Raw genomic sequence first — 27,122 nt, 5'->3', positions numbered from 1 at the left:
TGAATGCCCAGTGTGCCTTTTTATCCTTTTCTGCCAGTTGCTTGGAATCAAAGTTCCGGTATACTTGTGAAATGCCTGTTTAGGGGATTACCACGTATGGATGTTATGAGCACTGTTGGTCTACAAATATCCACCCCTGCCCCCAAGGAGGTTAACTGTTCAATGGACATTCCCTTGGGCCTACTGTGCGCCAGCCCTGTGTAGTACACCCAGGCATAAGACTTGCACCTGGTCTAATGGAGGAGACAGAGGCACAGGCAAAGAATTTCTGAGAAAGTGTCACACAAGATAGGTTTTCTTCTAGATGGGAAAAGCAAAGCAAATCTTTAAGATTGGGTTTTCCTCACTTTTGCTGCTTGTGACTCAGTTTTTACATAGTTTTGCTGTTTCACCCAATAGGGGTGTGTGCGTGTGTGTGTGTTTTGCGTGTGTAGGGATCCACCAACCCGTTCTGTCAGCACTCTTGTTCATTCGTGCTTTTCAGGAGGGATATTCCTCCCTCCCCACACTCCCCCACCTTTTTTTTTTTTCCCAAGACAGGGTCTCGCTCTGTACCCCAGGCTGGAATGCAGTGGCACAATCTCGGCTCACTGTAACCTCTGCCTCCCGGGTTCAAGTGATTCCAGTGCCTCAGCCACCCAAGTAGCTGGGATTGCAGGCACCCGCCACCATGCCCGGCTAATTTTTGTATTTTTAGTAGAGATGGGGTTTTGCCTTGTTGGCCAGGCTGGTCTTGAATGCCTGGCCTCAAGTGATCTGCTGGCCTTGGCCTCCCAAAGTGCTGGAATTACAGGTGTGGGCTACCACGCACAGCCTCCCACCCTTTTTTAACCACTTAGAAAGACAAGAGACCCCTTAGAACTGAGAGCTGCTTGGAACTCCTGACCCACATGGGAGAACCTTGAAAAGAGAAGCCTGAAATGAGGAGGGGTTAACATTTAGAAACCACCTTGTGTGTGCCTTCTGCAAGATACACTAAATGAGGCAGTTTACATACATTATCTTGTACGGTCTTCACAGCAACTCTGTGACGGGGAGTGATGATCGTCCTCACTTTAGGGTTAAAGAAACCAATGCTCAGACAGAATGGCTGATCTGCTCAAGAAGCAAGAGAGCATTGGAGTTAAAAGCTTGGGTCTGTCTGACCCTGCTGTGGGTTCTTTCCACTATGTGGCTAGTTCTCAGGCCTGGCTGAGCATGAGAATCACCTGGGATCTTTTCAAAACACTGATGTCTGTACTTTAGCCCAGGCTAACTAAAGGAGGCTGTCTGGGGAAGGAACTCAGGTATCAGTATTTTTAAACAGACCCATCGGTCACTGTAATGCACTGCTAGGGCTGAGAGCCACTGGCTAGAGCGTGCCCCCTCCTCCATCCTCGCCCCTGTGGGACTGGTGTGTCCGAAGCCATTGCACTGGACCTGGGCCGAGACCTCTTGCTATCTTGCATCATAGGCTGCCTGTAAATCGGCAGCTGGCTTGTTTTCCTTTTAGGCCCCAGTTGTAGTGACCTTTGACTGTCTGTTTATTTCAGGGAAATAATTCCATCCTGCGAAATCAATTCCCTGGGGGCTACAGAAGTACATTTGGAGGGACTTCTGTTACTGGGGTGACCTGAAATGGCTTCTCAGAAGAGGTGACAGCTGCTCCTTTTCTCCCAGCCCCCTTCTCGCTTTGCCCCTGACATCGTCCTCTGAGTCTCAGATTTTGAAGTTCTCATTGTGGTGTTTGTATTTGCACACGCCTCTGCATAAGGTCTATTTGTTATTATTATAATAATAAAAATGATAAGAACAGCCAGCATTTTTGGAGCATATACTGGATGTTGGGCACAATATTGGGCATTTTCTCTGTGCCATCTCACATCACTTTGCCTTTCCTGGCAATGATGAGGGCAAATCTGAGTCTGAAATTGGACTTCTTATCCTTAGCAAAGGGCCAGTTGCAGTGGTGCTGTAAGTTTCTGGTCCTGTTGGAGGCCATGGTCTGTAGAGACTGCCATACTGGAAGCGGTAGACTTGACTGAGATGAGGGTGGGTAGTTGGCTCATTGTGTGGACCGGTGTGGGAAAAGCAGAGAGTAGCCCAACAGCCCCTAGTGTTCAGCCTGCCATGAGCATCAGTTAAGGGAATGGAGAATGCTGGTTAATCGGTTGCTTTGGTTAAGTGGAAATACTAACAAGTTATAATAGAGAGCTCTAAATATATTTTTCTCCAGATAATTGAAGCTCACCTATTTAAGAGCCAATCCTCTTAAACATTGTAGGCATTTCTTCAGGAAATCTTTCTCATCGGGATGCACACTTTCCTTCTTAAAACAAAGTTCCTTGAAGGTAGTGAAAACTTTTTCTTGATGAGTTTGAGAAAATTCTCCTCAATGGTCCTCTGTACTGTGTTTTGGAGTTCTCATGTCTGCTATTTATAGTTTGTGTCTGTCATCTCCCTTATTAACTTTCATTCCTCTTTGTGACCTTTTTAAAAAATAAAATTCTTCTTTTCCCTTAGCGAAAATAGTGCATGCTCAATACTGAAAACTCGCCAGATACAGAAAAGTTAAAGATTAAGGGGAAAGTGAGTTGTCATGTCTTGCTTCTGTCAGTGAGGCTGTGTCTAGCAGCTTTCTAGTTCTATTTTTCCAGCTTCCCTAAAGATTTTCTGTGACTAAGCTTTCCTCGTAATTGTGGTAGTAGGAAAACTATGGGTGACCATCTGCAGGGGCTCTGTGCGTGGAATCCATGGCATTTCTCTAAGTGGCGTTTCTAAGGGCTTATTTCCCTTCCCCAAAGTCTTCAGGGCTGAATGGTGCTCCAAGCATAAAGTTGTGTTTTCTGGGTAACAAGATGAGGCACCTTGGAGTAAATAGGGCTGGTCGGGGTCACTCAGTTAGGATGTGGCTGAGCTGGGTCTCTTGACTCAAGGTCAAGTGCATTTCCTATTTTGCTACCTCTTACCTGTGTTTTACACTACAGGTTAAGGGATAGTGGTTTTGGCAAAAAGAAGCTATTGCTATATTTGAATAATTAAAACCAGGAAAGACCTACCTTTATCTCAGCCATCTATGTTGCTCAAGTGACAGATTTTTAGATTTCTTTTTTGAGGGAGTAAGAAGTAGAATTTAGTCCCCTTGTTAGCATGCCAGACCCAGTCTCTGTTGGAACATCAGTCTTAGATTAATACTGAGATGGACTCAGAAACACACTTGAAAGCAACTTACATTATTATCCTTACATAGCTTACATTTTATGACCTGCTTAAAGATGCAAGGAGCATAAATCTTGGGAAGGACGGTCTTATTTACTTGTTCGTCTTTTCTGCAGATGGGATGCTCACATTAGAGCTGGGCTGGCTTCAGATGTCTGCCCCAGGATATTTTAGCTGAACTGTATGAGTCTATTAAACAAATGTAAGAGTTTTTGGGAAAGAAGAGCAGTGTCTCAAACCAAATGTTTTACATGGAGAACATCTGGGGAATATTGGTATTTGTGTGTACAGTACATCAGAAAGCAGCTTGGCGGGGTTCCGCAGGGATGTTTCTGGCCTGTGGTTGCTGGATTTGACAGTTTTGTTGTAAGGGAATGGTTCTTATAAAGTACTGCCATCAAAGCAACGCTTGATCCAGGAAGGAGTGTCCTTGCTTAGCTGCACATTCAAATTGTTCTGATTAGCTCCCCAACCAGACCTTCCATGACATTTGAGCAATCTGCTATCTGAGCTAGTTTCCCCCCAAGGCTTTACACTCCAGAGAAAGGAAGCATTACAATGCCAGGGCTAAGAGTGTTTTCTTCCTTACCACACATTTCCATAGATTTGACAAATGTGGAAACAGGCGTGGTCCAGTGGAAGCAGCATTGGCCACTGGGTCCAAGTACTTGGGTTGAAACTTGGGTGGGGCCTTTGTGACCTGTGGAAACTTGGGGAGTTCTTGCTGGTTTCTGTTTTCCTCTCCTGCAAAATTTCTAGCTTATCTCATGGGGTGGTGGTGGGGGGCAATAAAATAAAGTGGGATGACGTTGTGTCTACAGGTGGGAGGCCATTCATACAACATGGTATTGCCTCCATGGATTTGTGGTCTTAGCCACAAGTACAGAGGCAACTTGGACCAGAGTGGAATCTGGGTAGATTGCCCGACTTCAGCAACTTGTAGATATTGGGCCAGGTTGGTGGTAGTGGGTGGATGGGTAAGAAAGGAATAATTCTTATACAAATTAAGACTTATGATAGTCATCATTTTTGATAAAATTAAGCTCAATAAATATTTATTGGAAGTCTACTACTGGCCAGATTCTTTCCTAGATATTGAGGACACAGAGGGGAACACGGCAGTTCCTGGCTTGCAGTCTCTGCTTGCTATGTCTGGGGCATTGACAATGAATGACCTTCCCTTTTGTTAGACTATATACTGACTGTCATTATGTAGCATGGACAGTGACAGGTAAATATTGTAGGTGTGAACATTATTTGGCAGAGAATGAGGCTGGACTTCCTGCACCTTTGTGCAAAGTAGGTCAGTGTTATCCTTACTGAATCCCTCCCCCAAAATGGGACGAAACTCCACAATAATTTAATATTGCATTTTTGTGGTGGGTCCTGAAGACTGCATTTCAACTAGTACCGGTCAAGTGAAATAGGCCCATTTTATGGAGGAGATGACTGAGTGTAAGGCACGCAGTATGAGAGAGAGGCAGCAGCAACACTGCCTTGGCTCTTTTTGGATATGGGAAAATGAATAGCTGAGCAAAGTGAGACTTGGTTTTCTGGTTTGAGTTGATTCTTATTTAGGAGCATGAGAAAGACACGGGGATAGAAATGGGGAAGCCATGCATGGAATGACTTCTCAGGAGGCCCCATCTCTGTGCATACACATCATGTGCCTGTGGGCTCCGAAAAGAACACTTTGCTGGGACAGTTCTTGAAACCTTAGAAAGAGCATCTCCAGGGCCAGCTCTAGAGTCATGTGCCTGACTGTTGGCATGGGGGAGGGTGAAGTATCTTGGTCTCTTTCAAAAGGCATCTGGGGGGTAGGAATAGTCCTCACAATGAAGTCAGGGTGCTCCTCCCAAAAGGAGGGTGAATAGGGGCTGGGCAGGGAGGAGCCCCTGTGTCTACTGGCCTCTCCAGTTGGATGGTAGGCAACTTGAAGGGTAGCTCTAGGTCTTGTTCTCTAGGACTGGATCAATGCCTTATCCAGAACTGATTTTCCAGAATTGCTTGCTGTGGAATTGACTCATTCCCACATCGTTTTAGGGACATGCCTGCCAGCCCCTCCCGTACAATTCTGCCTTTTGCCCACCTGGTCCCACAGAAAGCAGCAGGAACGCTGAATGATAGATGTGCTTTTGAAGATGGAAGTGGTTTAAATATTAGCTAACAAAAGGACTTCTAGTGGGGACAAGGCAGTGTGGCCTTGATGGGGCCTTCATGTCCAGAGGTTCTGATTCAGCTCATATTTATGTAACACCTACTATGTGCCAGGCACTGTGCTGATTGCTTTGTCAGTGTGCTTCAGAGGTTAAGAGTATGGTCTTTCAGCATATGGAGACCCAGATCTCCTATTTATTTATGTCCCTTAGGGCACGTTACTTAACTTCCCTCAGACTCAGTTTATATTCATTGAGAAGGCAGAAATAATAATGTTTTTGTAAGAATTTCATGAGTGAGAGGTTGAGAGGCTTAACAGAAAGGTACTGAGGGCCTGGCACATAGTGAGGGCTTGATAACGGGTAATTATTGCGACTGCTAGCTGTTATTGTGAATCACCCCCAACCCCTCTGGAGTGGGCACTGTTGTTGTCTCCATTTGGAAGATGAGGAAGTTCAGGCTCAGTGATTTTGGGACAAGAAGGGATTCCACATTTGAAAGGCGAGCAAGTAAAAGAAGGCTCAGCGGCAGATGGCTGGGGTTTAGGTTGGCTGGAATGATGAGGTGTCCCACTATGGTTTTCTGTTTGTCAAGGGTCCTTCTTAATACTTGGGCTCCATTTTAGCAACAGCTTTTTTGTATATACTATACATTAGGCACATGCTCCATACTGGAGATGCCGTGGTGCATAAAACAGAAATGGTTTTCGTGCAAACGAAGCTTATGAGCAATGGTGAGCGAGGTTATAAAGCGGGACCCATATCTGCAAAGGGGTCATTGCAGGGGATCGGCCACGTCTGCAGCAGATGGATGCAGAGGAGTTGGCCAACCGAAAATGTTAATGGCGAGGACAGGATGTGGAGGATCCTAGCAGAGAAAATGGCAGGTGCCATGTCTGGTATGGCAGGGGCATGAGCACACTCCCCAACCCAGGGCACAACTTGGGTCTCCGAGATGACCACAGACCCCTGCCCCAGCTTCCTTCAGGGTAGGAACTGAGAGTTGAGTACTGGACGAGGCTCATCCCCATAATAGGATGGCAGGAAATGCTCGTCTGGGGCCGAACACACTCCTCTGAGCTCAGCCTGCGGTTTCTTGGGGCTGTGCATGTGCAATGAGCAAGAGCATCCCGGCAGGCAGGCTTGTGGAGCACTCGTGAGGGAGATGACAAGCCTCCCGATGGATCTTGCAATGGGCTGGGGAGCAGGGACCAGCCTTTTAACTCTAGGAATAATGGACAATGAGAGCTTCTTTTGGAAGGAAAAAGATGCTTGTGAGGAGATAATGAGAGAGGCCTCGGGGGCTCCTGAGTGCTCTCTGGAGGCTTTGGGGGATGGACCGCAGCCTGCACGGTTGCTCCTGCCCTATCCGATAGGTCTGGTACATTGCTATAAATCAGTTTTCTAAACAGAATAGATTCTGTCTGGATAAAAATAACTTCTGCAGAATCTTCTCTTAAACTTATTTATAAAACCATTCATGATTAAAATATAAAATAAGATAGAAAGTCATGCCTCTTTTTTGCTTGTTGTATTTTACCATATTAAGAAATGAAGAAAAGTTTTTTTAGTTCTGCTCACCTGGATCAGCTAAACTCAACTGACTAATTTCCTTTCCCTTTGGAAAACTAATTTTGCTTCTTAGGTCCTTGTGTTCCTAGCTCATTGTCCCCAAGGTTAGTGATTCAGTAGTGGCCTGAAGTTATCATTTAAAAGCAGTGTTTGCAATGAATTAAGAAATAATGGGATGAAAACTTCCCAAGTATGCATATTCATGGGTGATACTAAATCAGTCTTCAGAAATTGGAGGAAGGTTTGGATAGAACTGAACTGAAAACAGCGTCTCTGGTATAGCTATGTGAGGACAGACATTAGATGGAAGTGAAATGCACCACGCTGCAACACAAATCATGATTTGTCAGCACCCTGAAGAGTATCTGCCACTCCTATCTCGGTTTATTAATGATGCAACAGTTCTGGGGACTTGGCTGTGACTGGAGCCAGCCTCCCATGTAAATGTTGAATTTTTCTGTGGCAGTTTCAGCCCTGCTCCTCACTGTGGCTTAGTATTTGGTTAGGAAGGACCCCTTGCTCAGTGTTTATCCCTCCTGGAGTGGGAATCAGGACTCTTTTATTGCAATTCCAGTGCTGCTGATAACTTCATGAACTTGGGGCCTGTATGTACTTTAACCTCCCTGGGACTCAATTTCCCCATCTGTAACATGAGGAGACTGGCGTAGAGCATTCTAAGTCCTTACAGCTCTAACATCTACTCATGATAACAGTGCTCATTTTGGCTTCTGCCATAGGTGCTATTTGCCTTCTCTGCCTTCCATCATATACACAGTCTGCCATGTTGCCACAGCAACCTTGTGAGGTTGGTACCATCATCATCCTCATTTGCAGGTGAGGAAACTGAGCCGGTGGCGTGATTATCCGAGTCCCTCTCCTTATAGGAGTCGCCTTGGCTGAGTTGCTGTGACTAATGACAAGCCCAAGGTGCAGATGCTGGATTTCTTAGCAGTGCTGGCTCGGGTTCTTCTGGGTTTGGAGGTTGATAAATAAAAGTTGCACAACCTTAAGCTTATCCAAGCCTTGTTATAAACAGTGTCAGAGTGATCAGATGCTACCAGTTGAGGCTGTCCAAGTTGTAAGCAACCTCAGCCCTCTGGCCCAGCCCTTTCTGTCCCTCCCCAGGGCAGTTGTAACCTGGAAGAAAAACAGTTGCACTTTAGAATTCTGATTTGGTGTTGCATTTGGCTTCAGAGACGTGAAAGTCCGAAAATAAACAGCTGCTTGGCAACTCCAGTCTCAGCTAAACAGCCTGGCATTTTCAGTCTTTCTTTGAATCTGATATTGCCTGTGTTAGCGTCTCTTATGTTACCAGAGGCTTTTTCGTGCTCCGGGTTGTGTGTGTAGGCTGTGAAGTAACCCATCCACACCCAGCTTCCCTGGCCTCGCTTCATCCACAGGCCCTCCTTGGGCTGGGACTAGGGAGATACCCGTTGGAAGCAAACTTTCCATTTACCAGGAGTAAATTAATTCAATGTATTGAATTCACTGGGCCCCCTCAAGGAAGCCTGTGTTTAATTCCTCTCTGTATAAATGGAAGGTTCATTAATTTTCATCAGTCATCTAGTATGTAATATAACTGCTTCCTGTTTCAGCTACAGAACAATAGGTGTCGTCAGGACCACATTTACCCCGCTTTAAATGTGACTACTGTCAAACCTCAGAGTGCAGCAGAATCACCTGGGAGGCTGTAAAGAATGCTGATACCAGGTCTGCCCCCTACCCTGAACACCACCACCTTCATTCACTAGCTCTGGGACGGGCCCAGGAATCTGCATTTTAGCAATCAGTTTCCCCTTTCCCCCTAACCAAGGGATCGGAGGCAGGTGATCTGCTCACCACCCTTGGACAGATAGTGCTCTAGAGTCTCTGACTGTCCTTTTCAGGCTGGTTTGTGGCTCACTTTTGGCATGCCCACCCAGCACGAACTTTCCGGTGGCCTTTTTGCTATTTCTTTGGTTCTTGCCTGGTCAGCCACGGTTTGTATCTTATGTTTACAAACCTCAGCAAGGAGTGTAAATCTGCCTACGATTTCTTAGTCATTAATTCCACTTCCCTTGTGGCATCACCACTTGCAATAATGACATTCTTAGCTCAGTCTTTGAAGGGGAGAGGGGTGGGGGTGAGTCTTAGAGACCAAGGAATGACTGTCCCTGTAGATAAAAATGTCCCAGCCCTGAGGTCCTCCTGATCTGGTCCAGGCCCAGTCAAGCACGAATCTGCTTTGTTTTTTATGTTCTGAAAATAGACTGCATTTTTCATGGCAGGAGAGAAATCAGTATCATCACAGGAATCATCATCTCTTTTATGTAGAATTTTGAGAAATAAAGGTTTGAGAACCAAGTTACAGAGGATTAAATTTTCAGAACCTCTTACAAGATTAAAGGGCTGATGAGGGCCAGTGAGGGGATGCCACTCTTTGAAGGAAAAGCTCCTAGCTACACATGCCGCGCTCCCTGGCTTCAGTGCCTCGCCTCAGAGCCTGTTGATACAACTCTTGGCTTCCAATCCATTTCTTTCTGAAATACATTCATGTAGGACATGAACCAACAGGCCAAAGAGGAAGGGAAGAAGAGGCCCATGAGCCCCCAGGCAGAGCTGGCTTGGTTCCCATGGGGCCCGTTGCATCACAGCAACTTGCTGGGATGTTGTTCTGAGTTGGCCAGGCCCCTCCATAAAGAGCCGGGGGTCATTTAATTAATTAGGGGCTTTGTTTGCAAGATGGGTGGCATCACCGTGGTGACTGTCCTCGGCCAGAGGCTTTCTGAGTGAAAGCCACTTGGTGATCATGGGAGCTTTGGACCGGTGTGGCCTCAGTGGGGCTGCCTTGCCCCACACTCTGTCCATCTCCCAGGCAAGAGCAGGAGCACTTTACGGCCTCCAGCTGGGCTTGACTGCCTGCTCCTGCTGCAGGTGGCCTTTGGGCTCCTAGGTAAGGAGAGATCCCCTGAGCTGCCTCTGACTTCGTGCCCTGCAGCTCCCGTGGAACATGCCTGGGTATGAGATCACACCTTGTGAATGGCAGGGAAGTTGCCAGCTCGTGTTGCTGGGATTACGATGCAAACTTGTTCTCACTAAGTGATGCTAATGCCATATTTATGACTGTGTTTCTTCCCTGCTGCTCAGCCCTCCAGTCCCTCCTTTTGGGACCTCACATATGACCCTGTAAAACTTCATCTGCTTGGATGGGGGTCCATCTCACTAGGCTTTAGGGACCCTTTCGGATCCTACAGGAGATTCTGTTCCCTGTGATGTTTTCTATTCATCCCAACTTTATTCATAGGCTTAAAAATCAGCAGCCTCTGGGCTCAAATTCTAGCTCCACTTTTTTTTTTTTTTTTTTTTTTTTACAGGCTATGTAACTTTGGGAAATATTTATCTTTCCTGGCCTCAATGTTCTCATCTGTAAAATGGGATTGTAGGTAGGCTTAAATGAGATAAGGTCCACTGGCACATGATTAACACCTAAGAAATATTAATTATTGTTATTATTAAGAATATTGCCACTGATTTAAAAATGTTGAGGGTCAAAGACAAAGCACTAAGACCTGGCTACTCCAAGTGTGGTCCCTGGGCCTGGCATCACCTGGGACCTTGCTGGAAATGCAGAATCCCAGGCTGGATACCCACACCTATGGATTCAGAATCTGCACTTTTACAAGATGCACAGGTGACTCCTATTTGAGAGGCACTTCAAGAATACTCCTCGAAGGCCAGCTTATATCAATGAATGAGCATGCAGGGAGATGGTTGCAGAAGGAGGAGGGCAGGGGTTCTCGTGGTTAGAGCCTCGACGACATACAACCTGCCCAGACTCTCTGCCACGCCCCCAAGGCTGGTCCTAACACTACACAGGTGTCCTCTCCATAAGACACCAGGACACCCTGGGGCTGGCCGGATATTAATTTTAACCTGCTTTTGCCACTGTGCAAATGTGGGGAGGGGAGGGTATGTGTGGGGGTGGAGAGGAGCCAAGAGACCTATGATATGATTTGCTGTGGGCTCATTACCTCTAAGTGTGGTTTATAATCACTGCCATTCGGTGAATACTGTGTGCTGGGGCCTTTACTTACCTAGTTTCCACTCCTCACAACGACCCCAAGAAACAGGATTTTGTAACCCCATTTTACAGGTGAGGAAACTGAGACCTGGGAAATTTGGGCTTGCCTGAGGTCACCCAGCCGGTGACAGTCTGAGCAATTACTCTTCTACTCTGCGTCCCCCAGCCTTTCCTAGGTCACCAAGCTCTGAACACCCACAGCAGCCAGTGTGGGAGAGGATGCCCAGCAGGCCGCAGAGCAGGTGGTTTTTGGGGATCATTCAAAAAGGGAAAAACCTCCAGCCCTCAAGAGGAGGCTGTGCCTGTTGCATGTAACAGAATTGGCTGGGCTGAGTTTGCCTCTGAAACAGGCAGGCACTGCAGGGCGGGATTCACAGGTTCTCTGCACCACCAAACCTGCTGCTGCAGAAGGTTTAAACATTAAGCCATAGCGTGGCCTTATTTAAAAGCAGACCATTTTATAAGGCACACGGTACTGTCTAGACTTGGGAACATTTATGAACGTGGCTGTACTGTGAGTCGGGCTCAAACACCTGAGTTCCCTCCTCCTTGCAGGCTCTCTAACTTGTGCAGGAACAAATGGGATTTTTGGGGGTGGAGGGTGTGTGATTTCAGACATTTGGTAATCTCTTCCTGCTGGGCCCCTTCCTTACCTCTGTGTTTCTTTGTAGATGTGAGAATTGAGGAAAACTGGAGAGGAGGTTTCCTCTGCAGTGCTGGGCATGTCTGTGCATTTCTTTGGTAGCCCTGGCCATGAGGGTAATTATGTAATTACTGGTGTGAGTTTTGCTTATTGCCCGTACCCTCCCCACCCCACCTCCCACCTTGAGGGCTGAGCAGTCGCGCTGGCTCCCTCCTGTGTAGCCTGGTACGTGGTAGGTTTTCAAAAAGAACAAGTGGATGAACAATCAAATTTCATAAAGGCTGAAGTGTGAATATCTTGAGGCTGAGTTCTGATTTTAAGTAGGAAGATATTTGTGCCCTGTTCAGCTGAATGGTCAAAGGAGACAGTGTGGGATGTCGCCGGATGGAGAAATGCTCCTGGGATTGCTTTTTGGGTTCAAGGTGTTCATCCTCCTGTCTGGTTTGGACTCAGGAGCCCTGCTGATAATGGTGTGTGACCAGCTGATCAGATCTTCCTGATTTCAGATGAGGTTGCAATGTAAAGACCCAGGATGGAGATGCTCTTGTCCTTTACGTACTTTGGAAACATGTCCCTAAAACCTCCACTCACCATCTCTTGAGGAGCCAGGAGGAATTCAAGTTTGCTCTGAAAAAGAAAGGAAGAAAGGAAGGTTCTACTTATAGAACACTCACTCTGGGTTAAAAAAGACTGACACTTATTGAGCAGTTACCCCCTAGCCCAGGCGTATTCTTGAGCACCTGACATGTAATCCTCACCAGGACCTATGAGGCAGGTACTATTATTTCTCTACTAGATGAATGAGAAAACTGGCACACGGAGAGGTTATGTAACCTGTCCAGGGTCACACAGCTAGAGAGTGGTTTTAGCCTGGACTTAAAGCCATGTTCCTAAGCATTATGCAATACTGTCTGTGCACTGGCTCAGTGTATCCTTCAATTTCCTGAAGCAGACACTTTTGCAGGAGCTGCGTTTAGAGATTTTCTTTCTTTTTTTTTTTCCTTAACAACTCTCAAACAATATGACAATCATTCTTAGCTCCCTGGGTCCTATAAAAACAGGCTCAATATGCAGCTAATAAAGTAGTTGATGTGAAATGCTCCAGAGAAGATAAAATGGGAAGGGTATAGAGAGAGGGAGGTGGCCGAAAGGGTGGCCTTATCAGCTAGAGGGATCAGGAAGGATCTCCCTAAGAGGGTGGTGTGAAGCTGAGGCTTGAATGAGAAGGGTGCAAAGATCCTGGCGTGTAAAGCATTCAGCAGGGTTTCTGCTCCATATATTAAGTGGCTAATGAATGCTGGCCATTATTATTAGTAGTAGTACTGCTTTTTTGTTTTGTCATTAACCGGCTGTCTGAATCTTGGATCGGTCTGCCACCACTCTGGGAGTAGAGCTGAATGTCTTCCCTCCAGCCTTGGCAGGTGCACAGATGAGAGTGATTTCTAGCATTTGTCTCCTCCTGACTTCCTGTCACCCCTTTGAAATAGGGGAGCAGAATGCACCCTCTTTTACATTTTCACTGGAAAAGTCATTGTAGGAAAAGGGAAAATTTTTGTGGAGAGACAGCCACTATGCTTATTAACATTTATGGAGCCCTTTTAGTTTCCTCAGTGCTGGGCAAGGCTTGATGAGAATGTGGGCACTTTCCTTTTCACACCCAGCTGGAAGCATCCCCTGGTGATTGCACCGTGGGACCCTCCGCCTCGCTGGACTGTTAGGGGGAATCAGCAAGTGGGCTTATTTTCTTACCCTTTAGAATGTTGCTACCCTCCTCTGACCCTGCGTGCTGAAGAATTTATGCCTATTGTAACTTGACAATAGAGCCTCCTTGAGGCCAAGTTCAGCTTGCTGCATAATCAAGGGGTGGTTTCTACCCTGGCCATCGTTAGCTTATGGAGGAATGTAGGAGTTGTTCCAGCAGCCACCCACACCCTCCACAGCCTGTGTGTGTTCACTGTCTGCTTCCTCCCAGAACAAGGTCCCAGGATTACAGCCCTTCCTCAGATAAAATAAAGCCATCCAGTCATGTCTTTACATTTGACGTAAGCAAAGGGAAGTTTTTCTTGCCCTATACTGAATGGGGCTGTCGTGAGGACTTGGGGTAGCTCTGAGTCTGGCTCTCTGCTGAAAAGGGGCCTTTAAGCTGGAAGGCTCATTCATCTCCATGCAGCCTCCTTCTATCCAGCCATGGGTCCACCCAGGGTCGAAGGGAGTTGGAGCCTGCCCCTGGGTTTACAGCAGGGCCTCCTGTGTTTTTTATTTGTTTATCTGTTCCTCTATTGCCTGTGTAGATAGACGTTAAAGAAATTCTTAATCTTCTTACTTTTATGCTTGTCTTGGCAGTATTATTTAACTGGGGTGGTTCCCCCCTTTTTTGCCCCAGTTCTGCTACCGCTTCTCTGGTCTGAGCTTGCATCAATTAATAACATCAACCCTCCCCTCCCTCTAGCTTCCCTCCTTTCCTCCTTCCCTTCGTCTTTCCTTCCTTTTTTATCAACCTGCCTTGCCTACCTGCCTACACTAAATGTTTTCTCAGGTCTACCATATGCCAAGCATGGTGTTAAGGACTGGAGGCTAAATAAAGCAGTGAATAAGATCCCTACCAGTGTAGAGTCAAGTAAAGACACAAATGCTGATTTAATCACAACTGGGGTAAGGACTGCAAAGGAGAAATCCCGGGAGCTGCTAGTCAGACAGAACCTGTCTTTTGGGAGGTCAGCACATAGCAAAAACCGTCATAACAGCTACCCAATTCTTGCTGAGTCATAGATGGACTGATGTATTTTAGAAATGTTTCCGTTTGTAGTGCTTGGTGGAGTGCTGTTGGTACAAGTCAGAAGTAGCATGTGCTCCTAAAAGTGAATATATCCCTGCTGAGGCTGGCTGGGGTTGACTGTGTGATAGGCAAGGTGTGGCCATGGGCTGCTGATAACGAGGACTTTCTTTGCTCCAGATAACTCTATGCTTTTATAATCCAGAAGGATGGTTTAGCTGCCTTTCCCCTAGGAAAGTTTACCTGACCTCCACAGGTGAGAGTTGAGGTCACAAGAGGACCAGCCTGGAAGGGAACTAGGCAGGCTTTCTGATCCGGCAGCAAATTGATGGTGGGCTTCTTTGTTACCCGTGGATACTCCCTTCCTGAAGTAGTTTTTGGCCCCCTTAGAGCGAATCTGATTAAGTTACTGACCAGCTCGTTTATGAGCAAAGATGAACCCACTGGCAAACACACTTTTCCTTATTAGGTTCCTATTGTCATTCATTGCCTTTTTCTCGGTGTGTTTCTTTTGAGTAATTGCTCCGCGTGTTGGCCCTGGCAGGTCTCTGCAGTTTGGATTTGCAACATTGGCACTGAGCTTTGGGAATTGACAGGCGCTGGGCAGGGAGCTGAGCTGTCGCTACCTTTGTTTTACCCTGATTTGTCTCCAGAAGAGCCCTCTGGTCATACCATGTGCTATTGAAGGTGCCTTGGGCAAGAGGAAGGATGTGGGGAGGAATTCGCTTCTGAGCCCTTGCGTAAACACAGCATAGCCTGGAGTCTTAAAAGCCAAGGCTTGAGGCAGAGCTGGCCTCGAGGTTGGCCAGGCAGTAATGATTTTTTATAGCCACTGCTGTGGCAGCTGCACAGTGGAACTGAGTGGTACCAATTTCACCTAACCATGTTTAATCATCAATACCCTGTAAACTGAACTTGCCTTTTTTTCTTTTTTCAAAGCATCAGGGTTCCTCGAGTAAATGACTCTGGCCATGTTAAGCAGCCTCTGCTTTATGAGAAAACAAAAACAAAACAAAACAAAAACAAAAACAATACCACCATCACAAATCCCAGGCTGTCAAAACTTGATGTCTTCTGTTGCCGGGAGAAGGGTGTTTTTGCTATGTATGAAAGACATGACAAGGGGATATTTCCAAGCTTTGTTTTGGTTATTGTCGGTTCTGCCAACAAGTAACATCTGTATTTATTTTCCAAACTCCCCCAATGGCTGATTTGCATCTGTTTAGTTCTCTGAATAACATTTCATTTCCTGACTTTATAGGTTGCTATAAAATCCATTCGTAAGGACAAAATTAAGGATGAACAAGACATGGTTCACATCAGACGAGAGATTGAGATCATGTCATCTCTCAACCATCCTCATATCATCAGTATTTATGAAGGTCAGTGATTTTTTTTTTTCACCCCTGTATCAGTTACCATGTCTCATACCATGGGGCTTGCCAAGACTTTGAGATAATTGCCCTTCTGGGCAGAAGCCAAGTATTTTTCCTCATGATGCAAAAATAGTCGGGTGTTATCTCTTACTTGGTTACCTTGAACACAACCAGACACATGAGTGCAGCTCATTTTGGTCATAAAATATCTCTGGCGGATGCCTTATTCTGTCTTCTTAATTCCTTGGCAGTTGCTAAGCAACCCACCTTATTGAAAGCCAGTCTGTGAGACAGCCCTGGTTTCTGAAAAATGACAGTTTGCTGGGTGACCAAATAACAGTGGATACATTGTAAATGTCATTCTCCAAAGCCAGTCGCTTTGCTGGTGGTACGGAGTTATTCCAAGTTAGGTTCTTTGAGTTAGAAATTAACCCTGAGCAGGTCCAGTAAGCACCAAGAAAGAGGGTTGGAGCAGCAGATGCCTTGTACGTGGAGCCCAAATTGTGTTGGTGTTTGCAAAAGAGCAGCGTGGGGTAAAGCTTATACAAACGCTCAGGCTTCAGTTCAACTCCTTGGTCCTTCATGAGAAGAAATGGAGAGAATAAACCGCCCACAGACTATCATTTATCTTTTAAGACCCTGTAAATAAATTACACAGCAGTATGTGTTTATTGTAGAAATGATTGGAATAGAAATGTTAAAATTAAATAATTTCTGTTCTAACTCCCAATTTGATAAATAGCTCTCTATCCATATCTCTATTTATATCTATTTCTCTATATCTGTTTGTGGTTTTTGTCCAGTTAGATCTTGCTATTTAAACTATTTTTTAGCTTGATTCTTTTTTCATTTGTTGTCTAATGCATCTTTTCTGTATCAATAAATATTCCCCTGTAAGGACATTTGAAAAGGTTTTATAGCATTCTGTTTATGGACATACCATAATTTATTGAATTTAATTTCTTTTGCCAAACATTTAAGTTGTTCCAAATTTCTGGTTATTATAAACAGGGCTTCACAACTCTCCTTGTGCATCATTTTGACATTCATTTCTGATTATTTTCTTATGAAAATTTCCCAGTTTTGGTTTTACTGAGTCAGAGTGTTTCCCTAGAATATTTAAAAATATATGGCTGAAAAATGAACTTATTGCCAGGTGCGGTGGCTTATGCCTGTGATCCTGGCACTTTGGGAGGCTGAGGCGGGCAGATGGCTTGAAGTCAGGAGTTCGAGACCAGCCTGGCCAACATGGCAAAACCCATCTCTACTAAAAATACAAAAAGTAGTCAGATGTAGTGGTGCGTGCCTGTAGTCCCAGCTACTCAGGAGGCTGAGGCATGAGAATCACTTGAGCTAGGGAGATGGAGGTTGCAGTGAGCTGAGATGGTGCCACTGCATTCCAGCCTGGGTGACAGAGTGAGACTCTGTTTAAAAAAAAAAAAAAGAAAAGAAAAATGAACTTATTTTTAATTTCTGGTCAGATTATAAGAAGTTATCAGTTTGGGCTAAAAGGAAACCAACCAGTGGTGCCCCTAAAGTTTTTCTGATAGTTTTCGTTTTTCATCTGGTTCCCTGATCTTTTTTTGCCATTCTTTTCTTCTGCTGCTTCTATTTTTGCCTCTTATCTAGAGGTAAATGTTGGTAATATACTTCTTTTATCCTGGTCATTTGAAGGCTCATTTTTGGAGCCCTTGGTGATAGGATGTTTAAGGGAAATTTTTATCCATTCCATCTTTTATTTATGTCACAAACACCTCTTACAGTGCTTCTCAAAGTGCCTAGGCTAGTGGCATCAGCGTCACTTGAGATGATTAGAAATGCAGATTCTCAGGCCTCACCCAGGACCTCTGAATCTGAAACTCTCTGGGTGGGGCTCGGCAATCTGTGTTTTAACAAGTTTGAGAACCACTAGTCTACTGAGTGTCTACTTCATGTTAAGCACTCTGTTCAATGAGGTTAGAAATTTGAAGCTGAATGTGATATGGACCCCACACTCAAGAAGCAACATAGATCCCACACTCAAGAAGCAATACAGGCCGGACTCGATGGCTCACGCCTGTAATCCCAGCAGTCTGAGAGGCCGAGGCAGGAGGATCACTTGAGGTCAGGAGTTTGAGACCAGCCTGGCCAACATGGTGAAACCCCATCTCTCCTAAAAATACAAAAATTACCTGGGTGTGGTGGCATGCGCCTGTAATCCCAGCTATTTGGAAGGCTGAGGCCGGACAATAGCTTGAACCCAGGAGGCAGAGGTTTCAGTGAGTTGAGATTGTGCCATTGCATTCCAGCCTGGGCAACCAAGTGAGACTCTGTCCTAAAAACAAAAAAACAAAACAAACAAAAAAAGAAGCAATACAAGGCAATATGGAAAGAGTGCTATGTAGATGTAGTTTGTTCTCACGCTGCTATAAGGAACTGCCCAAGAGTGGTAATTTATAAAGGAAAGAGATTTAATTGACTCACAGTTCAGCAAGGCTGGGGAGGCCTCAGGAAACTTACAATCATGGTGGAAGGGGAAGCAAACATGTCCTTCTTCACATGGACAGAGGAAGGATAAGTGCTGAGTAAAAGGGGGAAAAGCCCCTTATAGAATCATCAGATCTTGTGAGAACTCACACGCTATCACGAGAACAGCATGAGGGTAACTGTCCCCATGATTAAATTACCTCCCACCGGGTCCCTCCCACAACATGTAGGGATTATGGGAACTACAATTCAAGATGAGATTTGGGTGGGGAGACAGCCAAACCATATCAGTAGACAAGTAAGCAGTATATTCTGGGACCATGTTCTGGAAGCTTGGAGATTGGAAGTTTTCATGGAGATGTATAGCATTTGGGCTGGGCCTTGAAGGAATTTTTTGATGGGGGAAGAACTGTGGAAAATAGAATTCCAGGCTGATAAGATAAAATCTGAATATGCCCGGTGAATGAGGGGAATTTCTAGAAGTTGGAAGTGAGTAGAGACAAAGACACAATGTGGAAGTGAGTTTCATTAAGCTCCATAGGCCATGGTGAAGGATTGACCTGTAGGGTGTGGACCCATCTGGTCCTGTGCCCTGTGAACACTATTGTGTTTTTGGGATTTCTTGGCCCAGAGCAGGAGCCTTCTTTATCAGGAAGGCAAAGAGAGTGCATTCCCAGCATGAAGGTTCCAGATTCTTTAGTTTAGAGGCAGTCTGTGGTTGCTGGTATCCCACGTGGAGAAACCCGACTTCTTCACCAGCACCATGCCTTCTCTGGCCTTGGCAATCAGACAGGACGAATGGAGAACAGGAAACCATCCCCCTGGCACAGAGAAGATCAGAGACAAACCTTAATGGAAGAATATTTAGTTACCAATGTGAAGTTGGCCTCAGTAGAGACCGGGCTGGAGGCTTTAAGGAGAAGAGAAGCCCCCAAAGCTCTTGCTTGTCACTTTAAAGATGCATAGCAGTGTGAGGAAGGTCTTTAGGTTACTAGAAATAATTTCTGTCAAGGCCTCAGGAGGGAGCTGGGGCTTCAGTTGGTGAAACCCTTAGGACAGGTTTTAGGGAGTTAGGGAAGACTTGAGGTCTCACATCAGGAGGTCTTGAGCTTCAGCCCCCAGTCCTCCACTGTGACCTAGACACAACACTTGGGGTAAGATGGTAGGCTTCTCAGTGCCTCAGTAATCACATCTATAAAATGGGGATGACCATTCTAGCTCTGTCATGGGGTTTTCAATAGGATTAAATGGCATGATACATGTATCTGGCAAGCTCAAAAAAGATAATTATTATGAGGACACTGTAATCATCACAAATAGTTCGTAATGTGGGGTCCATTGACAAGGTATTTCATGGATGAGCTGCAGGGATCTGTGAATCCCTTGGAATAGTATGTAACTGTGCTGTCCAACACAGAAGCCACTAGCCACAGGTGGATACTTAAATGGAAAATAATTAAAACAAAATAATTTAAAATTCAGTTCCCCAGTCACACCAGCCACATTTCATGTGCTCAGTAGCCACACGAGGCTAGTGGCTACCATATGGGACAGCATAGCTACAGAACATTTTCATCCTCATAGAAAGTTCTGCTGGACAGTGCTGTTATATAATGTTTTATGTGTTGTGCGCATGAGTTACTTTTTTCTGACAGAGGGTACGTAGCTTTCATCAGACTCTCAAAGGCATTCCTGAGCTCAAGTAGGTTAACGAGAACCCAATGCCTCCAAATGTTTTGTGACCTACAGGGTATCATGCAAATAAAAGGTGTGGTTTTTATCCAGAAAACTCCCGGGGTCTTACATGTGTCCTTTTTCTTTCTTTTAATTTCTTAGAGCTCTCCAGTTTCTGTTCTGTTCCCTTTCCCTTCTCCCACGCAAGTTCTGTTTCTCCCACATCCACTAAATAACTGTGGAGGAGGGCAGCTCCCCTCCCTTCCCTGGGGGTTGGGAGCAGGAGATTGCCAAGGCTGTATTCCAGCTCCTGCACCTCTCACTGGGAACCACAGTCCCAGGATCCCATGACTTTATCTGCTTTCCTGCCCAGCAGGACCCAAAGATCCAGCGCTGAAAGTGAAGTTAGACATCCTGCCATCTGTAGAACTCTTCATAGTTTACAAAGGTCTCCCACATCTGGTCTCCTTTTATCCCCACAGCAAACCTGTGAGGTGGGCAGGCCCGGGATTCCCATTTTGCAGTTGTGGAAACTGAGGCTCTAGAAGGTTTAACGACTTGCTGGATGTATTAGTTTGTTAGGGCTGTCTTAAGAAAATACCATAGACTGGTGACCTAAGCAACAGAAATGCATATTCTTACAATTCTGGTCTGAGCGTGGTGAGGGAAGGGTCTGTCCCAGGCTTCTCTCCTTGGCTTATAGATGGCCGACTTTTAACTGTGTCTTCATACGTCTTCCTACCACATGTGTCTGTGTCCAAATTTCCTCTTCTCATGAGAACACCAGTCATATTGGATTAGGGCCTGTGCTAAGGACCTCATTTTAACTTATCTCCGTGAAGACCCTGTCTCCAAATGGGGTCACATTCTGAAGTACTTGGTATTAGGGCTTCAGCGCCTGAGTTTTTGCAGGGATGCAGTTCAGCTCATCACACTGGGTGTCACGACTACGTGGTGACCCTGACATATGGGTCTCCTGGTCCCCTTTGTTTTCTTGCTCTGTCGTGCCTCATCCCTGTATTTCTGATCCTGTGTCTTCTCTTGCTGGCTCTGCAGGCCACCTCAGCCTGGCCTTTTCCATCCTGCCCCTGCCTGCCCCTGCTGCAACCTGGGGGCGTGGTGGGGGCAAGGAGTGTGGCAGCAGTGGTGGTGGGACCCCAGTCTGTGAGCCCATCTGCTGGTCTCCCTGCTACTCACAGAATGACAGGGGAACCTTCTCTCTGGAAGCCAATTGGTCGACAGGCCAATCAAGAGCCTTAGCTCGGTGCAGAAATGCATTAATTTGCTTAGAAAGAAATTGATGCTAAGGCACCAAAGTGGCTATTTGGATACTAGCCAAATGAGTAGAAGCTGTTAAAGAACTTGCCAATGTCTTCTTTAGCAATCTTTATGATTAAAATAAAGAGCCAAATGCTCACACACATAGTGACAGCAACAACAACAACATCAACAAAACAACAATAGCAACATGACAATGCAATGATGTGCCTAACCCTATATGTTTAGAAAGTGTGGGTTTTAATGAAAGGAAGCCATCATCTTGAGCTGTACTAACCGGTGATATTGAAATACTAGTTTTAGAGAAAAAGCGACTTATTCATTAACAAAAATGCTAATAAAGTGCTTACTATGTGCCAGGCCCTATTCTAGGCACTAGGAATACAAGGGCCAATAAAACAAGCTCCTGTCCCTCTTGGAGCTGCCATTAGAGAGAGGAGACAGAGAGTCAACAAAGTGAACAGACCAGGCGGTCCCTTTAGGACTGAGCCTTGAGCTGAAGGACTTTTGAGTAAGTGGTTATTGAGTAAAGACCTGAATGAAGCAGAGACTAAACCCTTCAGAGTCCTGGGAATTCCATACAAAGGGAACAGCATGCGCAAATGCTCAGAGGAGAGAAGGCGCTTGTATGGGTAGAAGAGACAAAGGATCTGGGAGGTTGGCAGGGGTGAGGAGAAAGGTAGCAGGAGAAGGAGGTGGAGAGGGCTAGATCTGGACCACATTGGCCAGAGGAAGGAGTGTGGATTCTCTATCAGGAATGATGGGAAACTGCTAAAAGGAGAAAGTAGCACTTTTTGATTTATACCTTTAAAATAATACTAGGGCCGGGCGTGGTGGCTCAGGCCTGTAATCCCAGCACTCTGGGAGGTCATGTTGGTAGAGCTCAAGTGAAGTATTTTTGGTAGTTCCTCTGGCCTCACTTGAGCTCAAGAGTTCGAGACCAGCTTGGGCAACATGGTGAAACCCCGTCTCTACCAAAAATACAAAAAGTAAGCTGGACGTGATGGTGCATGCCTGTGGTCCCAGCTACTCAGGCTAAGGTGGGAGAATCACCGGAAGGTGGAGGTTGCAATGAGCCAAGTTTGTGCCACTGCACTCCAGCCTGGATGACAGAGTGAGACCCCATTTCACAAAAATAAATAAAATAAAATAGTACTAATAACAGCTAGGAGTTATTGAGTGTTTACCTTAGGCTAGGAGGTGTGCATGTACTATCTCACTTAACCCTTGTATCTGGGAAATATGAAATGTTAAGATCCCTATTTTATGGTAAGGAAAATTCAGCTTTAGAGGCAAAGTCCATTTTCTAAGGTTACCAACTAATAAGTGGTGGATCCAAGAGTTGAACCTAGGCAGCAACACTCAGAACTCGGTGACCCCAATACTAGCCAGGTCATTTGATGGTCTGCAGAGACCCCTAATTGGAGGGAAGTATTGTTCTAAGCCCTGCGATATGGAGAATTCCCAGTCTTCATAGAGGTTACTGTCTTACATATCTGACAGCATTCAATCCTAGCTTTGCAGGCATTTTAGAAAATACTTCTGCCAGCATCCGAGGAAGAAGGTTGGGGTTCAAATCTGTTAAGCTCATAGGTCAAGTGTTTTCTAAACTGCAGAACACCATGAAAATTTGATTTTTATATAATCACAATACCACCAGGCCCATAAAATCTGTGACTTCACTGAAGCGATGCTGCTGTTTGCCAAATCTCTAAAATAATTCCTTTCAAATGTGTCTTTCTTGAACCAAACCCTGGGGTTAACTCTCCTATTGACCTGTGGGTGAAGGTGATTAACCCTCAAATTTGTCAACTCTGTGTAAATACAAACGTAACTGGCTTCTAATGCTAAGTAAATAAAAGAGGATAGACGTACGCTTTTCAGTGTGTGATACTAAGGAGAGCCTAATCAAGAGAAAAGAAAGAAATCTCTGGCACCATCTCAAAGAGGGACCCCTGTTTCCAGTCAAAGGAATTCCATTCTCTCAGCAGGGAGGTAATTGACAATATGGAAAAAACAGCTGAAAAGGAAGTGCCCACTGGAGCTTTCAACTGGGTTGCCTAGGATGGAAGAGATAAAAACAGTTTTTGCCTGAGGTTCTGATTTCAGGACCGAAGTTCAAACATCAAAGGCGCACTGTCTCACCCCCACTTCCCCTTTGAAAGCCTAGGAGAGCCGATCTGCAAAACCACTGAGAGCAAACATCTTTAGCATCCCATCTGGTAACAGTCCGGCATATAAAATTGAAAAGGTGGGTGGAGGGGTGGGGAAGATTCGGCCTGTGACTTGCCTTTGACACCCTTGGTTTTGGTTTCTGGAAATCTCTCCTCTTGGCCATGCAAGATTGCATCTCTTTATGGGTTCTTTGCATTGTGATACGCTGGAACTGGCCAACCCTTTCATCACTTCTCCTATTTTAGGTAAGGGTGATCCTGGCTTTCTGGGACAAAGTAGGAAGCCTCTTTGGCATTTGTTAGCTGTGATCTCTCATCCGTTGGAAGTGTTTCTTCAACTTGAAAAGAAACGAAATAGACAAACACGTTCTTTGATAAGCATTTGAATCTCATGCCCCCACCCTGTGAGCCTTAAGCATGCTGCCCACGAGAAGATAAGTTATAATAAGTCTGTATTCTCAAATATTCTCTGAATTCCCACCATGAAGACACTTGGTATGAGTGCACTATCAGTTAAAAGCTCCTCTCATCTTACTAGAGAAATTGCACTACAATATGCTTTTGCAAGCTACCTGTGCTCCCTGAGATCTGGACAGGTCTTTCTGGGAGGAGATACCACTCTTGGCAAAAATCACTGCTCTAAAAATCCAGAGAAGCAGAAGAGAAATCAAGAGACAGGGGCTGTGGAAAAGCCTGTATTCCTTATTGTACACGGCATCGCCCCCAGCCCCCACCCTGACCCCCAGCTCGTGGCCAGGGTCAGTGGGGCTTGTGTAAGATGTTTCCGCAGAACCCAGCAGAGGTCCTGGAATCAGAAAGTGTTGCTGCTCCATCCTGTGCCGCTGGAAAATCACCTCTTGAGAATGGCAGGACCCTGGTAAACTGCTTAATAATGCATTTGAGCAGCAGTTCTCAAAGGGTAGCCCCAGACCTGCTGAATTGGAAACTCTTGGGGTGGGCTACAGTACCCAGAGTAATCATTAGCCTCCACGTGGCTCTGATGTACACCCAAATTTGACAACCCCACTGTACTAGAAAAACCCCTCCATAGAAGGTTAGAGCAAAACCTTCCAAATAATTGATTCTTGTTTCCTTAGAAACAAAAGCAGGGCTGTATTTCTAGCATCAGTTACTTGGAAATATCTACAAACAGTTTATGTTTCTCTTCTCAGACACAACTGTGCTACTCCAGGGTTCTCAGGCAGGAAGATTTGCAAGCAGGTCCTGATTTAGGTTCTTTTGAAGGCAGGGAATGGCTGAACTGATCTAACAAGATCAGTGGTCCTTAGCATTACCCACTGTTCTCATTCATTCATTTGCTTATTTAGTCATTGAATCATTCATGTGTTTGACAAAAATGTATTGAGCACTTTTGTTCCAGGAACTGTTCTGTTACCACTTTTGTTTCAGGTACCATTCATTAAAGTAATGGTGAAAACCACAATCACTTTTGCACCAACCTAATAGTAGGGCAAGAGTATAAATTTGTCATCCACGTAGGCTGAGATTTGAGTGAGCCAATCGCACTGCCAGTTACTGCTGTGTGACCTTGGGCTAGTGACTAAGCTCTCTGAGGCTGTTTCCCTGTCTAGAAAATGGGGCCAGTAGCTAGCTGCTTTATAGATAATGTAGGATTAAATGAGCTAATGAATAAAATTGCTAAGCACCGTGCCAGGGCCATGCTCAAGAAATGGAATTGATTATTCCTGATGTGATGTCTAGGGATCAGTGTGATGTCCTTTCTGGCTGGAGTAGAAACTTCTGTCGGGAGATTGGAGAAGAGAAGATTGAGGCCAGCTTGCCTATCAGTGATTCTGAATGATGGAGGCACATTAAAATCTCATGAGGAGTTTGTAAAAAATGCTGATGCCTAGGTCTCACCCACAAAGATTCCAGTTTAATTGACCAGGCTGAGAAATACAGGCTTAATCCTGCAACAAAGAGAAAACGAGCCCTGCTCTGGAAACTTGTCTTGGTCTGATCGTTTGTCATCAGTGAATTCCAGGGAAGAACGTGTGTCTGGCTGCGGTCACCAGTGAGCAGTGAGTGATACCTTCGGGCTTGGGTTTACTTACTTAGCCGTTGGGTTGCTGCCCTCATCAGGGACCCAGAGCCCCGTGAAACAGTTTGTTGAACTTGGCAAAGTAGTGTATTATGCTTGTGTTTACTCTTTTGAACCCATGGCAAATAGTTGAGCATTTTAACACACTCCCTCTGCCGCCAGATGCACACGTTCCACATGAAGTCCCTGCAGACTGGATCCAAACTGAGGACTCGCCCTTATTCGTAACACAGCACCGGAGAGTTCTCTTCACGTGTAATCATGTGAACGAGTGCTTCAGCTGTGAGCCTGTCCAGCCACGTTTCTAATAAGTTTCCTATTAAGTTAACTATTTGACCTTCAAGTTATTATTTTCATTGTTTTCTTTTGATTACACCCAAGTCATTTTTCTAGAGGCTTGAGATCAGAAACAAAACAGCTACAAACTAACGCTACTCCCAGGCTGTCCTGCCTCGCCCTCCTGGGTTTCCTGGAATTCAGTATTTTCTAGTGCCTTAAATAATGACACTTATACTTGACACTAATTTTTAAAGAAAATGTACAACAGCGGGGATTTGGATATTGAAAGGGGGGTCAGATTAGATGAACCGTAACTTTTAACCTGCAGAGTCTGGGATTTTTTTTTGATTGTGCTCCCCACCATGACTTCTGACAGCAGGTGCCTCTGGTAGGATATGGCTCAGAGATTGACACCCATGCTTGGAACAGCCCTAGGGACCAAAAGAATGAAAGAGAGCTAGGCTTGTCTTCACCTCAGCTTTTACTGGGGGTCACTCGAATCCTCTGATGTCTTTAAGTGTTCATTCACTATTTCTGCCATTCCTCCACCTCCAACCCATCACACACATACCTCAAGGGCTCGAATGCAGCCTTGGGTGTGGACTCTGCCAGTGCACACCCATAATTCTGGAGTTGATGTCTTCCTTAGTTCCCCTTTGCTGCTGAATTGGAACAGCTAACACTTCTGCTTACACGTGCTGCTGTGTGCTGTGATAATATTCACAATGAGAAGTAAGGTAGAGGCTTCGTTTTAGCAGAGGAAGAGCCTGTGGGTGTGGAAAGGCTAAGTAACTTGCCAAGGTCACCCAACTGGGAAGTGGCTGGAGCCAGAGGTGTGATGACCATGGGCCTGGCCTTTCCACCTTGGTGAGGTGGTGATGGTGAGATGAACCCCTGTACCAAAGCCCTCTACCAGGGTTTCCAGGGGTGGAAGACTAAGGCTGTCTTCACAGAGGTATTTCTACCCCCATCACTGCCAGAATTGGGGAGCATGCTTTTTCAGAAGTTTACGGCATCAAGTACAAGAACCCTTGCTTCTTTCTGGGGGTAGTTGTGAAAGGTTCTGATGAATTGCCGGGGCTTTCTCACATTGAGGATTGTGTGAGTGAGTGTGTTTTTTTTTTTGAGAGAGAGAGAGAGAGTGGTGTGTGTGTGTTGTGTATGACACAAAGGCTGAGACAGAGCATAGAGGGAATGATCAGGGAGGCTGTGGAGTGTGTGTGATATGGAGTGTGTATCATGAGCCTGTGGTGATGGCTGATAGAGCCCATTTCCACGTTAGGGCCCTGCTTAGTTTCTAGAAATACTCCCCAGGGATGGTTGTGGAAGGAGGGTGGAGTCCAGTGGCTCATCCAGTGTGGTATTGTCAAGTCTCCTCTCCCACACAACTTCTCTCTCTATCCTGGCCACA

General features: G+C 45.5%; 1 protein-coding gene across 2 annotated transcripts in view; it reads left to right on the top strand.

Annotated features, from left to right (window-relative positions):
• Positions 1 to 27,122, top strand: part of NUAK1 (NUAK family kinase 1) — a 75,638-nt gene that overhangs the window by 16,889 nt on the left and 31,627 nt on the right. The window contains exon 2 of one of the 2 annotated variants that reach the window (XM_055236876.2): positions 15,664 to 15,784. The exons of the other annotated variant lie outside the window; for it this stretch is intronic. Coding sequence (XP_055092851.1) covers positions 15,664 to 15,784 — 121 coding nt within the window. The remainder of the gene's footprint in view (positions 1 to 15,663; positions 15,785 to 27,122) is intronic. 2 annotated transcript variants of the gene reach the window in all.

This window comes from Symphalangus syndactylus, chromosome 13, assembly GCF_028878055.3.
Source record: "Symphalangus syndactylus isolate Jambi chromosome 13, NHGRI_mSymSyn1-v2.1_pri, whole genome shotgun sequence".
Lineage (NCBI taxonomy): Eukaryota > Metazoa > Chordata > Mammalia > Primates > Hylobatidae > Symphalangus > Symphalangus syndactylus.
This window is presented reverse-complemented; position numbering and strand designations above follow the sequence as displayed.